Source organism: Tiliqua scincoides, chromosome 1 (assembly GCF_035046505.1).
Source record: "Tiliqua scincoides isolate rTilSci1 chromosome 1, rTilSci1.hap2, whole genome shotgun sequence".
Lineage (NCBI taxonomy): Eukaryota > Metazoa > Chordata > Lepidosauria > Squamata > Scincidae > Tiliqua > Tiliqua scincoides.
In genome coordinates this window covers 282,551,338-282,567,138 of record NC_089821.1, presented here as the reverse complement: position 1 = coordinate 282,567,138, position 15,801 = coordinate 282,551,338, and the positions used below count along the sequence as shown (strand labels likewise).

General features: G+C 51.4%; 2 protein-coding genes across 2 annotated transcripts; one reads left to right on the top strand and one right to left on the bottom strand.

Annotated features, from left to right (window-relative positions):
• Nucleotides 1-1,583: 1,583 nt before the first annotated feature.
• LOC136636776 (uncharacterized) lies at nt 1,584-9,775 on the top strand. Its single transcript, XM_066612039.1, has 6 exons — nt 1,584-1,708; nt 5,546-5,770; nt 6,052-6,190; nt 6,710-6,852; nt 7,078-7,130; nt 7,836-9,775. The coding sequence occupies exons 2-6, from the start codon at nt 5,559-5,561 to the stop codon at nt 8,609-8,611; spliced, it is 1,323 nt and encodes a 440-aa protein (XP_066468136.1). The 5' UTR covers nt 1,584-1,708; nt 5,546-5,558; the 3' UTR covers nt 8,612-9,775.
• A 970-nt stretch (nt 9,776-10,745) lies between these two features.
• Nucleotides 10,746-11,660, bottom strand: LOC136648005 (lysophosphatidic acid receptor 6-like). The gene has a single exon (XM_066623945.1). The coding sequence runs from the start codon at nt 11,658-11,660 to the stop codon at nt 10,746-10,748; it is 915 nt and encodes a 304-aa protein (XP_066480042.1).
• Nucleotides 11,661-15,801: the final 4,141 nt, after the last annotated feature.

Sequence of the window (15,801 nt, the reverse complement as noted above, 5' to 3'; positions counted from 1 at the left end):
CTTGCGCTGTCCTCACCATCACAGTGTAGGCTCTAAAATGAGCTAGCCCATGGGTGGTTCAGTTTATTCATTCATGCATTCTTAGTTGCTGCTGAATAGCCACTTCAGATTAGGGGTCTGTCATTCATGACCACGCTAGTGACTATCAGCCTACAGTCTTCTGCTTAGGGGGTTGAAACGTGACAGAAACGAGACTGGCTCAATGCTTTTTGTTCTGTCTTGGGGGGGCAGGTGCTGTGGGCTGGACACAGCGATTTTCAACCCGTGTGCCATGGCACAGTGTATTGCAGGAATTTGGGGGTTAATATTAGTAAGGCCATTGGGGAGGTGAGCCCCCTGCAGCACAGTGTGACTTGTCAATTGCCAAAAAGCCTGAAAATAGTGTGTCATGAAAATTTTAGAGCCTTGTCTGTGTACCATGGGGTTCAAAAAGGTTGAAAATCGCTGAGCTAGAGGCTTTGGATAGCCATGCCCAGATTGTGCTCCTGTGATGTTTTGGAGTAGGTTAAGCACAGCTAGAACAGTGGTTCTCAGACTTTTTAGCCCAGGATCCACTTTTTAGAATGACTCTTTGTCGGGACCCACCAGAACTGATGTCATTAACCTGGAAGTTATATCATGGCCAGAAGTGACATCATTAAGCAGGAAAAATTTTTAACCATCCTAGGCTGCAATCCTATCCATGCTTACCCAGGAGTAAACCTCTTTGACTATCATTGTTAAAAGCATATGCATTGTAGCCTGTTAAAAATACAGATCTCCCCAAATGCAGGCGCATACCATATTGGCATCAAGTCTAATATATTATAAATAAAATATTGAAATTAATGGGGTCCCACCTGAAATTGTCTCTTGAACCACCTCGTGGGTCCTGACCCACAGTCTGCGAAACAGTGAACTAGGTGATCACCTCAGCTCATTTGAACCAGAGAGCAGCCCTCTGCCCATGTGTAGAGCGCCTTTCCTTTAGAATGTCCATGATCTTACTTTCCAGAACATATGATACTAGCAGCAGGACTTCCCAGGCATCAGTGAGGCTTCTAGACTAGGGCGAGGCCCCTCCTCTCACCTCTCACAGGTCAGCTTCTGTAGCGGTACCCAGTCCTGAGCCCCGTCTAAGAAAACAAGGAGCTGCAGGGACCACCCTCGGCCTCCCCTTCGTACAGGTGGGGAGAGAGAGGAGTAGGCAACGGGTCAGCACAGCCACGAGGCTGCCAGAAGCAGCCACTTCAAGCGGTGGGAAGGGGAGAAGCAGCAAACCGATGGGGACGTGCCCTGCTGCTCCAGTTGGCGGAGAGCGAGCAAGAGGAGGGTCGCAGCAACAGTAGCCGCTCTTCTTCCAGCGCAAGCTACGGGGGGGAAGGCGGCAAGAGTGCGCTTCTCTTAGAGCCCAATCCTAGGCATGCCTACTCAGAAGTAAATTCCATTATAGACGATGGGGCTTACTCCCCGGGAACTGTGGCTAGGATTGGAGCCTTAGCTGCCTGGCTCCCAGGTCGCCTCCTCCTTCCTGCCCAGGGGCGGAGCGCGTCCCTTCCTGCCAGCCCTGCCCTTTCTCGAACGCAGGAGCGGGGCGAGACCTCCTCGCCCAGTCCAACTTCAGTTCTCAGGACGGCCCAGCGTGGGGAGCACGAAGGCAGCCACTGCGGGCTTCTTTCCTGGCGCCAGGCACCGTCTCGCCCCGGGCCGAGCCTGCAGAGGCGAATCGGTAGGTCTCCCCTTGGGCTGTACGCGGAGCAGGGAGGAGCCCGGGGAGTCCCGCCTGCCCTGAGCCACTGGGGCTGCAGCCTCTTCTCTCTCCCGCAGGGCGCCCAAGAGCGTCTCCCGCGCCCCGTCGGCGGGGAGCGGGGCAGCCTGTTGCGGAGGGCCGGCCCGACCTCTGAGCAAGGGAAGCCTCCCGCCAGTGCCTGTTGCAGCTCTCCCCCAGGGCCTCCCAGAGGAATTTGATCAGGGTACAAAGTTTCTTTGGGGGCCCTTCCCAAAGGGGTGGGGAGGAAGCAAAATAGGGCAGGGGGAGGGTGGTGTGTGTTGTGTGTTGTTGGCAACCTTCAGTCTCGAAAGACTATGGTATTGCGATCTGAATGGTGGTTCTGGAACAGCATCTAGTGTGGCTGAAAAGGCCGATTTGGGAGTGACAATCCCTTCCACACTGGGAGCAAGTGTAGTGTGTCCCTGGTCTGTCTCCCTGGCTATGGGCCTTCCTTCTTTGCCTCTTTGCCTCAGTCTGTTGGCCAAGTGTCTCTTCAAACTGGGAAAGGCCATGCTGCACAGCCTGCCTCCAAGCGGGCTGCTCAGAGGCCAGGGTTTCCCACCTGTTGAGGTCCACTCCTAAGGCCTTCAGATCCCTCTTGCAGATGTCCTTATATCACAGCTGTGGTCTACCTGTAGGGTGCTTTCCTTGCACGAGTTCTCCATAGAGGAGATCCTTTGGGATCCGGCCATCATCCATTCCCACAACATGACCGAGCCAACGCAGTCCTTGGAGCCAGTGGGCTTCCCAATGCAGAGCTCTGGTCTGCTCGCCTGCACGGTTTCAGCAGCCAGCTAACAGTATATGAAAAATCAAACGCACTCCTAAGTCTCTCTAAATCAGCTGTTTTTAACCCCTGTACCGTGGCACATTGGTGTGCCGCAAGTGGTCCACAGGTGTGCCACAGGAATTTGGGGGAAGGTCATTTACTGAATGTGATGGGGGGGTGAGTCCCCCCATTGGCAGTACAATGTGTTCTTGTCAATTGTCAAAAACCTGATGGTGTGCCTTGACCATTTTAGTGCCTTGTCAGTGTGCTGTGAGATGAAAAGGGTTGGAAATCGGTGCTCTAAATCTTTAAAATCATTGCAGAAAATTAGCATCCTCATATTTAGGCTCACACTAGAATGGAAAGCGTCCTGCGTGCACCAAAACTGACTTCTGCAGCAGCTGTACTCCTGCAGCTGTATCCCTGAGCTCCTCTACATTCCTTCTGTAGCAGACCAGTTTGCTCCCAGATTTAACACTGTATTAAGGCGTTTCATGTATGTGTTTCTCAGCCCAGCAGTTTCGGCTTGCAGTGGCAAATGCCATTGAACACCCAGCATCCTTCCCACACAGTTGGGGTGAGATCCAAAAATGTAAGATACCAGGAAATTTCTGGGCCCCCTCCTTTGGCTCCTGGGCCTCCTTTTTGACCCTGGGCCCAGGTACAAATTACCCCCTTAACCCACCTCTCATGGGCCCTGCTCTACCCCATAGAACCTACAAGTGGGGGAAGAGAATGATTGTGGGGGGGGGCAGAAGATGAGAACTGCTGATAGCAGGTTTTGGGCCAGCAGGAGGGCAAAAGGGCTCCTGGGGCCCTTGCCTTTGTTCATGTGAAACATAACATAAAACATAAAGAAGGCCAATTCTATGCTTGGGATCATTAGAAAAGGTATTGAGAACAAAACAGATAATATTATAATGCTGTTGTACAAATCGATGGTAAGGCCACACCTGGAGTATTGTGTCCAGTTCTGGTCACAGCATCTCAAAAAGGATATAGTGGAAATGGAAAAGGTGCAAAAGAGGGCAACTAAGATGATTGCTGAGCTGGGGCACCTTCCTTATGAGGAAAGGCTATGGCGTTTGGGCAGCTTAGAAAAGAGACGCCTGAGGGGGGACATGATTGAGACATACACAATTATGCACGGGAAGGATAAAGTGGATAGAGAGATGCTCTTTACACTCTCACATAACACCAGAACCAGGGGACATCCACTAAAATTGAGTGTTGGGAGAGTTAGGACAAGCAAAAGAAAATATTTCTTTACTCAGCGTGTGGTTGGGCTGTGGAACTCCTTGCCACAGGATGTCGTGACAGCATCTGGCCTGGATGCCTTTAAAAGGGGATTGGACAAGTTTCTGGAGGAAAAATCCATTATGGGTTACAAACCATGATGTGTATGTGCAACCTCCTGATTTCAGAAATGGGCTATGTCAGAATGCCAGATGCAAGGGAGGGCACCAGGATGCAGGTCTCTTGTTATCTGGTGTGCTCCCTGGGGCATTTGGTGGGCCACTGTGAGATACAGGAAGCTGGACTAGATGGGCCTGTGGCCTGATCCAGCGGGGCTGTTCTTATGTCCCCTTTCCCTAGGTAAAGACCCACAATGGGGCTACTCGATTCTACAGTGACCCAAAGGTTTTTTTTAAAATTTTGTTTTATTACATAAACAGAACAAAACAAAAAAAGGAGCATTACATCAATACATGCTTATGAGTTACATCAAAAAAGGAAAACAATATGTATACATATACATGACCAAAGTATCTGCATATCAACACTTCATACAGCTTCTGTTATTATATCAAGGAACGGCCTCCAGATAATCTCAAATATATCCATACTCAGTTGACACGGATATGCCATTTGCTCAAATACTGATAAATGCACAATATCGTCCGTCCATTGGGCAACGATGACCCAAAGGTCGGCGTAGAATGAAGAGCCTCTGTGTCAGGTGGGCAGCCCAACAAGGAGGCTCAGGGTTCAGTGGAGCAAAGCTCCACCGTTCCCCCCTCCCTCCTGCCCCGCTCCCTCCTCCAACATGCCTCCCCCCTGCCCTCTCCCTGCCCCTGCCTCCCCCCACCCTGGAATGCCACCTCCCAGTCTAACCATGCTGCTGCCCCTGAAGGGTTCAGGGCCCAGGGCTTTTAGGCTGGGGCATCACAATGCCCCAGTTTGAGAATCACTGCTGGACTAGATGGGCCTATGGCCTGATCCAGTGGGGCTGTTCTTATGTTCTTATGTGGTTGATTGGCAGGACATGAGCCATGAAGGTGGGAGGGTGCTTGGCACACTCACTTCCTCGCTGGTTGCTCTTTTTTTTTTTTGGTCAGGCAGTTGGTCGTCTGGTTTTGATGGCTCCCAGTCCAGACCTAGCTGTGGGGGGGGCAGTGTTTACAGAGACTTCTGAGGCCTGTCTGAAACATTTAAAGAACCATTGGCTTTGCTCACCCGGCACTGAAGAAAATTGCCATGTGCGGGGAGAATGAAGATCTGTTGCTTGACTTGTTCCGGGGCATCCTTGCTCCACTTGGGGCTTGGGCATGTCTGGTTCGAAAGGCAACTGGAGCCAACAGCATGCCATCCCAGCTTCCAGTGGATTCCATGCAGAACACCAAACTTTCTCAGCCTTGAACAAGGCAAGCCTGCTGTGGCCATGTGAAGGGGTGCCCTGGATCAGGGCTTTGCCTCCCCATGGTGTTCACTCTCTGCCTGTTCCATTCACATGCTCACAATGCCTTCCCTTTTCTCCAGTCCCCCATCAAAACTGTGCAATGCCTCCAGGACTCCAGTCAGAGGACTAGTTGTGCCAGTTGTCCTCTGCTGGCCATTGGTCACCATTTGGCTTCACTGTTGCAATGTTGCCTGTTCTGCTTTATGAAGTAGGTCCTGAGATGCCCAAAAGAAGCAGTGAGGAGCCACACTTGGCTGTGTGATGTGAATGGTGCCCACAGGGCATTCTCTTGCCACTTGCCGCTTCCCTGCATTCATATGCCCCTCTCTGTCTTTCTCTCCTTCAGCCATTGCTGCAAGATGACGTCAACGAAGCTGCGTGTTGCAGTGATTGGGGCAGGGGCTGCTGGGCTGTGTGCTGCCCGGCACATCCTTTCCTCACCTGACACATTTGCTCCTCCGGTTGTATTTGAGGCCTCGGCCCATCTGGGAGGCATCTGGGTCTACTCTGAAGAGACTGGGGAAGATGCTGAAGGCCAGCCTGTCCACTCCAGCATGTACCGTGACCTCAGGTAGCTACTGAGGCACATGGCTCTCTGCCTCTGAGAGAGCTTGTGCACTGCCCTTTTCCTCACTTCTCTACAGGGTTGCGGGGTTGATTGTCTAAAGCTGCAATCCTTGACACATTTACTTGGGAATAGGCTCTTTTGCCTACTTCTGAGGATTGAGTGCTTGGTCATTGTTGAGGTGGGAAAGAACCCTGTGTTTTGCTTGCGAAAGGCAAGTGATGGGACAGGGAAAGGGGATCAGATGTGTGCTTATGGGGTGGGGTACATCGTGTTCCCTCTCGCAGGACCAACCTCCCCAAAGAAGTGATGGCCTTCCCAGATTTCCCTTTTGACCCAGCACTGCCATCTTTTCTGCATCACTCAGAAGTGCTGGCCTACCTGGAGAGCTACGCAAAACACTTTGGCATCCAGGACTATGTCTGGGTGAGAGTGAGGGTTACTGGGAGAGGGTTGGATGGTGTTCATAGCTGGGGAACATATGCCTTTGAAGATTGGGGAAGGGAACCACATTAAGTTGCTGCCTAGGACTCAGCTATGGAACCTGTTTCCAGGTGCTAGGACTCAGCTTTGTAACCTTTGGGGTCATAATTGGGAGTACCTCTGTGCATGTGCAGAGCACATTTCTTTCGCCTCAGAATAATCACAGCCAGAATGAGTAGATTCAGAGTTAGGGAATGGGGTCTTGTCAGTCTTAAGCCCCACCATCTGGTTTACAAATTAAAGACTTCCCTGAGATGGCCTTTCCCAAGGGACACTCAGCAGACTCAATTATTGGCTTTTAAGGCCTCGGAGTGGTGACCTCTCAGGGTCCCTGCATTTGGGGCAGGCAAAAGGCAGGTGCCTCCTTTTGTGAAAGTTCTTCCCCTCCCCATTGCAGTCCAAGTGGGCTGCCTCCTGACATGTGTAGCTTCTGCATCTGACCTACTCCCCTCCTTCCTTAAGTTCCGGTGGCAGGTGAAGGAAGTCAGCCCTGTGCCGAGGGGCAAGGGATGCCCAAGTGGCTGGAAGGTCACAGCAGCTTTGCAGGGGTCCGAATCCACAGAGTGCATCACACAGCATTTTGATGCCGTCATGGTCTGCACAGGGTGAGTCCTGTTTGATTGAGGAGCTGGTGGGTAGGTGACGGACTCTGCCTCAGGCAGAGAGTGAAACTGGATGTTGTCTTGGGTGTATCCAAGTCTAGGATGCAAAGTGTAAGGGGTGGAAAGGAGCATCCCTGATGACTTGAGAAGAAATGAGAGAGGAGGAAAAATGGGCTTTAGGACTTGGTAACTCTCTTAACTTAGGCCCCCACACTTTTGTTTCTGCAGTCATTATTCTAGTCCACTTATACCATCCATCCCTGGCCTGGAGAACTTCCAAGGTAAGACCTTGATAAGGTAAGGCCTTGGTCTCAGTGCAATCCTATGTTTGTCTACTCAGAAGTAAGTCCCATTGAGTTAAATGGGACTTGTACCCAAGTAAGTGTGTATAAGATTGCAAGCCTCTGTCACCTGAAGACAGGCAGCTGCTTTCTTCCAAGTCAGATAATGACAGATCCACTAGCTCAGGGTGCTCCACACTGACTGGCAGTGGCTCTGTGGAGTTGCAGGCAGGGAAGGGTCTTTCCTGGCCCTCCTTGTTGCTGCCGCCTGGAAACGTGGGCATGCAAAAACAGCAATGGCTCTTATTCACTGAGCTCCAGCCCCTCTCTGTGTCCTATAACTTGGGCCTCTCATGAGAGCCAGTGGTCACCCAGTCTTGCTGGGCTGAAGGTCTCCAACTGCCTGCACTAGGCTTTGCTGGCAGGGCTCACTGGAGAGAGCGAGGGAGCAAAGTCCTCTTCAGGGTTGGCTTAATTTGGTGCCACTGAGTATGTATCCTGCAGCGGGAGCTGGCAGGAGTCTCCTGAAGAGCAGGATTGCATGGTGGGTGTGGAGATACTCACTTGGGCAAAGAGCCATGGAAGTCATGGAAATGGGAGAGGCATGATGTGCTCTTAAGGAGCCCAGCATGCTGGGGAGGCATGGGGAGGGAAGCTCCCTGCAACCTCTGGCCAACACAGTTCCCTGTCTTTTCCCCTCTCCAGGCCGCCTTCTGCACAGCCACTCCTACCGCTATCCAGAACCCTATGCTGGCCTGTCTGTATTGCTGGTGGGTGCAAGAGCATCAGGTGTCGACTTGGCCCTGCAGCTGTCTCCGGTGGCTGCTCGAGTGGTGCTGAGCCATCGGGGGCCTCCTGTCTGCGGACTTCCAGAGGATGTGCAGCAGGTGCCTCCCCTGTTGGAGGTGACCAAGGAGACTGTGGTGTTTGAAGATGGCTCAGTGCTGCAGCCAGATGTTCTGATTTTCTGCACTGGCTACCAGTACCACTTCCCCTTCCTGTCTTTAGCCCAACTGGGCTTGCAGGAGACAGACTATGGGGTGGGTCCCCTGTACAGGCATTTGCTGCCACCACAACACCCTTCACTGTTCTTCATTGGCCTCTGCCGGAATATTTGCCCCTTCCCAAATTTCCACTGCCAGGTCTTGTTTGCACTTGCAGTGTTGGGAGGTTCCTGTCTCCTTCCCTCTGCAGTCGAGATGGAGGCCGATATGCAGGAGCGGCTGCTCCAGTACTTGCAGGATGGCAGAGTCGCCCGTCATTTTCTGAGGCTGGACACCCGGCAGTGGAGCTATGCAGAGGAGCTAGCTCATGCGGCAGGGTTCCCAAGCCTGCCACCTGCTCTACAAGAGATCTATGATGCCGTGCATGCCAGCCGGGTCCACAGTGTGAGTACCTTTCGTGGCACAAACTACCGGCTGTTGGGCCCCAGCACCTGGGAAGTGCTGTCAGATTCTACCAAGGATGGTGATGCAGAATGAAGGTCTCTAGTCCTAAAGTTGGGATTTCCCTATTCTTTGTACTGGGATGGGCCCCCTTTGTGTTCCCCCCACGAGGTCCTGTGCCACTCCTGTGCATCTGACATGAGATAGGCTACCTCTCAAACATGAAGGTTGCGCATAGTAATCATGGCTTGTAAGCTGTGATGGAATTTTCCTCCATCAATCTGTCCAATCCTCTTTTAAATACATCGAGGCCAGTGCCATCACAACATCTTTTGGCAAGGAGTTCCACAGGTGAATTACACAGGGTCAAGAAATATTTCCTTTCATCTGTTCTGACTCTCCTGCTAACACATTTGAGTCAATGTTCCTTCGTTCTGGTGTTTGAGGGAAAAGAATTCCCTCTATCTGTGCTATCCATCCCAGGTGTAATTTTGTATGTCTCAATCATGTTGCCCCTCGGGCGTCTTCTTTCTAGAGCCCCAGACCTTGTAGCCTTTCCTCATAAGGGAGGTGCCTCAGCTCAGTAATCATTTTGGTTGCTGTCCTCTGCACTTTCTGCAGTTCTGGTATATCCTTCTTGAGATGGGATGACCAGAACGGGAAGCAGTACTCCAGATGTGGCCTTACTATTGATTTATACAGTGGTGTAATCATATTGGTCATTTTAGTCTCAAGTCTTAATTCTGTGTGTGAAGGTGCAATTCTTCAGTAGGAAAGATTTCAAATCATTGACAAGTGCATTTGTTCAAAATGCATCACAAAGCTGCTAAATTGGACTTGATTCGCAAGTCTGACCCAGTTGACCTAATCCTGAGTGCACAAGCTGAGTGTAACTGAGTGTTACAAGCTGCCATGTGGCTCTAGTCTTAGAGGCACTCTTTGCAAGTTACTTCCCAGTGAGTCAATAGTACAATAATACACAATGATGGTTTCATATGGACTGTTTAGCTTCATAAGACACAACATAGAAAACATTCTTACTGAACAGTGGAAAGCAGAACAAAAAATTGATACCTGTGAATTAATACAATACCCGCTCTCCAGAATTTCAATCAGGTGGAGGACACTGCAATCCATATGTTTCCAAAGCACAAAGTCGTGCACGTAAAATGTTCTTCACTCTTCTACAGACGCTCAAATTCCCAGCAAACTGCTTTATTAAAATCAAGAATGTGGAACTTGGAGCTCTTGAGAGATTGTCTTGTGCCCGGTGTCTTCAATCCCTCCTTCCCTCCCATTTTGCTACTTCTGACTCAGGCTGGAAGCCTTGATGCATGGACACAAAATGAGTTTGCTCAGTGACTTGCAGGGTGAGGGAAATTCCTTGCCAGCGCTCCAGTGACCCAGCACTGATACGTGCCTTTATTGTGCACTCAGCAACCTTCCTAATTCCCATTGTGCAGCCTGTCATTTCAGGGCACATGGACTGGAGCCCTGGTCTGCCCAGCGCCAAGCAAAGCTGTTTGAAAGCATTTGCTGAGAAATGAGGCAGGTAGTCTGGGAGCTTACAGAACTTGCAGTCCCTCCTCTTGTATTTATTTGGGCATAACCAACCAGGAGCTCAGATCAGCAACCATCCTGCCCTCTAGTCATTGGGCTGAGGCATCACCCTTCTGGTTATTAATGGCTTTAATCTGTTCATAAAAGTGATGATGTTGGCATGGGATACATACAGAAGGATAAATGGTTGAATGATGACATCATGTGGGACAACACCCCCCCCCCATGAGTAAATGAAAGGAAGATCCCAGAACAAACATTCCATCTAGAAGCACCCTTTGACTTTGCAAGGTAATCTAAAAACAAGTTGTGAACAAGTCACAGAAGAAGTCATGGGGAGAAGGCACTGAGAGGCCTGCAAATCAATAGCCACGTCCCCTGGCATCAGACAGTTGTGCTATGCCTTTGATGTGGAGCCTTTCTGCTTGCTCTGGTAACTTTGACCCATGCTTTGACCCATCCATGGATTTCTCCTGCCCCACACTCTACACAGCCCAAGTGTTGGCTTCCCCTTGCCTCTGGGTGCCCTGAACAGCAGGTTAGGACTAGCGCCCTGTGAGTAAACTGGCAGATTTGTCACTGGTTGTGCTGTGGCTCCTGTGCCGCTTTCAAGAGTTGTCTTGATGTTGAAGGCAGTTCTGGGTGGAGTGTGAAAGGGGTGTTGTGTCCCTCAGGGGTTGGATGAGCAGCCCCTCTCAGTGTTGCTGTGGCGGGAGCTCCAGGTTCCACGGAGGTGGTCCATTGAGACAAAGTGCTGAAAAGTCTCTGTGGCAAAATAATAGGCCAGGGGGTCCAGGGTAGCATTGGCACAGGCCAGGAGCAGGGCACATTTATATGCCATGGTCAGGTGCTCCTCCTTCAATGCTGGCACCTGGTAGCAAAGCACAGTCACGTGGAATGGTAGGAAGCAGCCCAGAAAGATAGCCACATTGGTCATGACCATGTGCTTGATCTTGCTGCCATTGACCAGCTCCATCTGGACTGCTGTGCTGTGATGCACAGCACGCAGCAGGCTGCAAGAGCAGGTCACCATGATGGCCAGTGGCAGAGCAAAGCACAGCACCATGGCACTGGTAACTGCGCGGGCCCTGATGTAGTCCGGCTGACTATCAAAGCAGAGTGTCCTGTTGCTCACCTTCTGATTGGGCACAAAGTATGTGGGAATGGTTCCCACAATGCTCAAGGCCCACGCCCCAGCACAGATGTACTTGGCTTGTTGGCGCACAGCCTGAGCTCGGCGGCTGAGCGGGAAGCACAGCGCCATGCAGCGGTCCCAGCTGATGCAGGTCAGCAGGAAGATGCTGCTGTACATGTTGACGAGGAGCAGTAGCCCTGTGGTATCACAGACAGCCTGAGGCAGCTGAGGACGCCTACTGTAATAGTACACTCTCAGGGGCAGTGATGTCAACAGCAGCAGGTCACAGACAGCTAAGTTCTTCATGTAGATGGTAGTTGTAGAGTGCACCACCCATCCAAAGCAGAAGAAATACAGTGCTGCAATGTTCAGAGGGAGGCCTCCAATGAAGAGGAGGGAGTAGATGCTTGCAAAGGCCTGATCCACCCCACTGCTGTAATTGGCGGACATCTTGGTAGGTGTCCAGATGGACTACTTTGAGGTGCCTCTCTGTCCACGGAGCCTTTCCAGCACCAACCATCCAGCACCTGCTCAGTGCAAGAAAACAAGGAGAAAGTGGGTGCTTGGCTATGCTCTGAGCAGAACTGCCGTGTCCTGCTTTGGATCCTCCCTTTGCTAAATCATTCTCATCTCTGATAATATCAGCCCTGCCCATTGCTCTCCGCTTTCATGAGTTTTGGTCAACTTGCGTAAAGCCAAGTTCCTGTTTTGGTGTACCATGGTCCAGCAGAAGTGGTACAGAACAATTCACACAAAAGCCACCCAGAGAGGCTCACCCACAGTCTGCATGTTGTGGTGGGCTGCTGCAGAATCAGGGTTTGCTGCAATGCCAGTCACCACATACTGTGTGTCAGCCCTGTGAGCTGCATGCCAGAGTCAAACCTATGTCAGTGCAATGGAACTATGGCCGGCCACCTTTGGCTTCTCTGCTGGTAAATGGCTGCATAAAGGTAGCCAGTGGCAGCCTGAGCCCCCTGCCACCTGAGCACCCCCCAATTTTGCCTCCTTGCACTTGCTTGCTTGTGCAAACCCCCCCCCCCCATGAATGACAGCATGGGCCAGCAGGCAAACAAGTGGGTGCTCCTGTTTGCTTCAGCAGTGAAGGTTGCACACCACACTCCTGCAAAGGGAAGGAAGGGTGGGCTCCAGATCGCTTCCCCCGTCTGCTTGGTGCTTTGTAAGCACTGGTGTGCAGTGAGAAGCAATTTGAGACTCCGGCAGCTCTTTTTTGCTTCAGTGCTGCTTTGATCCAAGTTGCAGCCCCCAGTGAAGCAGCAGGCTGAAGAGGTTGGCAGAGTTGCTGGCCTGGAGGCTCGTGCATTTGCTGCCCTTCCAGGAGTGCTGCTCCATACAACCATCTGGGGTCACTTCATGGCAAAGCTGGCCTTGACCTTGCCCTTATTGCAGATGTCTATTCAGGCACTCTGCCCTGTCATGCTCTAAAGCAGCAGCACATTGAACCTTGAGGAGGCAGGTGGCAGCCATGAGCCCACCTGCGGGAGTGGCTGCTTTGAGCACAAGCAAGGGAGCAGCCAGCAAAGGGGCTGGTCAAAGCTGCTGCTGACCTCGGTTGCCTGGGAGTAAGCCCCATTGATTATTATGGGGCTTACTTCTGAGTAGACATGCATAGGGTTGGGCATCAGGATGCAGGTCTCTTGTTGTCTTGTGTGCTCCCTGAGGCATCTGGTGGGCCACTGTGAGATACAGGAAGCTGGACTAGATGAGCCTTTGGCTTGATCCAGCCAGGCTTTTCTTATGTTGTAAGGTAGTTGGTGCCTGCCTGCATGCTGATTGGGCAACCAGGGAAGCCTGGAAGACCCAGGAGGTGAGAGTTGCAGAGTGGAGCCAGAAGAGGTAGGTAGCGAGCAAGTCTGCTGAGGACACCAAGCCAAGGACTAGCTGGCTGAAAAGGGTCCCTGAAAGTCCCTTTTCCTTGCCACAGTTTGCAACCGTCCCTGCCTTGCCTTCACCAACAAGGCACTTTTTGCCTTTTAGAGGAAGTGGGCCACAATCACCTGGGAGTAAACCCCATTGACTATAATGGGGCTTACTGCTGAATAGGCATGCATGGGGTTGGGCTTTTGATCTAACTTTTTTTCTCAAATACAGGAGCAGGCAATTGGCACTTCTCTCTCTCCTCTTCTCCCTCATCCCACCCCCCTTCCACAGGCATATTCCCCCCCAAAATCTCACAATCACAGTTAACACCTCTCTTACTGTCCCTCCCCTCACTAGTCCGCACCTTCCTAAAGTCCAGAATCACTTGCCTCACATTCTCTCTCTCCCCCACCCCCAGTTTAATCCTGCACTTGTTTCAATCATTGCCCCTCACCCCACTAAGAGACACCCCATTGTCTCTTCATTGCCCCTCACCCCACTATTTCTCCACTATGTGATCAATCTGCCCTCTCTTTGCCAACACTTTCTGGCACTTTTGATAAGAATTTGAACATCCTACATTTTTCCTCCTTTTCAGAAACCACATATACTTCTCTCTCCAAGCTTCACTAGCTTCTTGTGAATTTCTTTGTCATGTAATGATTTAATTGTATTAATTGTAATGTAGTGATTTAATGTAAGTAAAAAACTGGTAGTGTGCCTTGACAGTTATAGTGCCTTGTCAGTGTGTCCTGAGTTGAAAAAGGTTGAAAATGGCTGCTCTAAAGGTAAGAGCTCTGGTTTTTTATCCCATGTTGAGTACCCAGGCTATTTGACTGGGGCAAGGCCAGATGTTAGAGGCTAGCACCAAGGTCACTGCCTCTCCATCCCCCAGAGCATGTCAATCACAGCCCCCTTTTACAGCCTCAAACCAAGGCTTAGCCACCACAACGTACCTTCTGGGCCTGACCAACTCCACCCAGAATATCCTGCTCTTTTAGCACATGGGGCAGGATTCATGCACCCACTTGCAGAGGCTTTGCATGCATTAGCTGAGTGAGAGGCCAGGAATCAGAGCAAAGGACCAGGAGGAGCAATCTCAGGCAGGCTCGTAGTAGTCTGCAGGGAGCTAGCAAGGTCTGCTGCTGCTGCCGGCAAGAACAGCTACTGGCTGTCACTTTCTCATGGGGTTGTGGTTTGCTCCTCCTGTACCTCACTGGGAATGCTTTGAGGTACTGCACTGTTTTCAGCATTGTGAAACTGCCCTACTTAGTCCAAATGCAGAAGGGACACATAGTACAGGAGCTGCATGTAAAGTCCTCGGGGGGAGCCCCCACCCCAGAAGCTGCCGACCCCTGGGGATGATTGTGCTCACCTTCTGAGGGCTGGGCTCTGAAACCTTGGCTTCACCCACTTGTGGAGTCACAACGGCTGCAGGGGCCACCCTCCCCAACAAGAAGCACTTTGCTCCATGGTCACCATGGGTCACCTGTCCCAGAGGAGGATTGGAATGACAAGGTCCTAACAGTGGCCGTATTTAAAAAAAAAAAAAAAAAAAGCTGTGGCCAGTCTGCTTGCTTCAGGTGACTGAGTGGCCAGGACAGTTTTCAGACCAGCAGACACTACTTTAGAGTGAGGCAGGGACTGCCTGTGCAAATTCCCCCTCCCCCACAGTCTCAGAAAGGGCTCACTCTCCCCCCAACTTACTTAGTTGAAGAAGTGCTGCTCGTCCTAGGACAAGAGTAGAGTAGAAGCAGGGAGCAGGCACCATCGGCAGCTTTTCTGTCTTCAGCAAGGCTTTTGCTTCCCGTCATTCAAAATTGTGCTGGCAACAGCAGCTCAGTGGCAGAAACCACATCCATCGGAAGTCCTCCCCAGGGGTGTGCAAATGTCACAGGCGGGGCTGAGCAGCCACGTTCTGTCACCTATAGGGAGGGGAAAGCCCCAGTGCTAGAGCCTGGTCACTTCTGCCCTCTTGCAGGCAGGGAAGGGGGGCTGGTTGAGATGAGTGGGCCCCAGATCTTGTCTCTTCATTGCAGTAAACCTTGTCTCTTCTCACTAGCCCTGGCCATTTGCAACCATTGAGCACCCTGGCACTGTTCCACATGGGTGTTGCACTGAACCATGTTCTTAGGTTCAAGAAGTGCTGCCCATAGCTCACCCATTCCCTCCTTGGCCAGGGAACCGAGGTGGCCTGCTCCTGAGACTGGTCCCAAGTGGTGTGGGCCTTAGACTCAGACCTCTCAGGAATGGTCTTCTGTGGTGGCCACCCTGCTTGGCCAACCCGCATCAGTCACCTTAAAAGTCCACCTGCAGCAGGGCTCAATTGGGCTGCCTGGCCCTGCCCTTTTTGCTCTCCATCTGCAGACAGCCACACTGAAACATGGAGAGAAAGAAGAGGCAGAAAGGGGGCCCTGCCCATCTGCCCCCCACTTAGAACTCCATTAAGGGGAGTTAATGTTAAATGTTGTTAATATGCTTTTATCTGTTTTTAAATCATGTTTTTCAATTGTTTTAACCTTGTTGTAAGCTGCCTTGAGTCCCTCCGGGGAGAAAGGCGGGGTAGAAATAAATAAATAAATAAATAAATAAATAAATAAAGGGCAGCCACTCTGCCTGAGGCCAGCAGGTCTGGCTTTAACACTCTGACTTGCCCACTTCCTGTTCTTCTCTGAAGAGGCTGTGTCTATTGTTTCCTAGCAAGCCCAAGAGC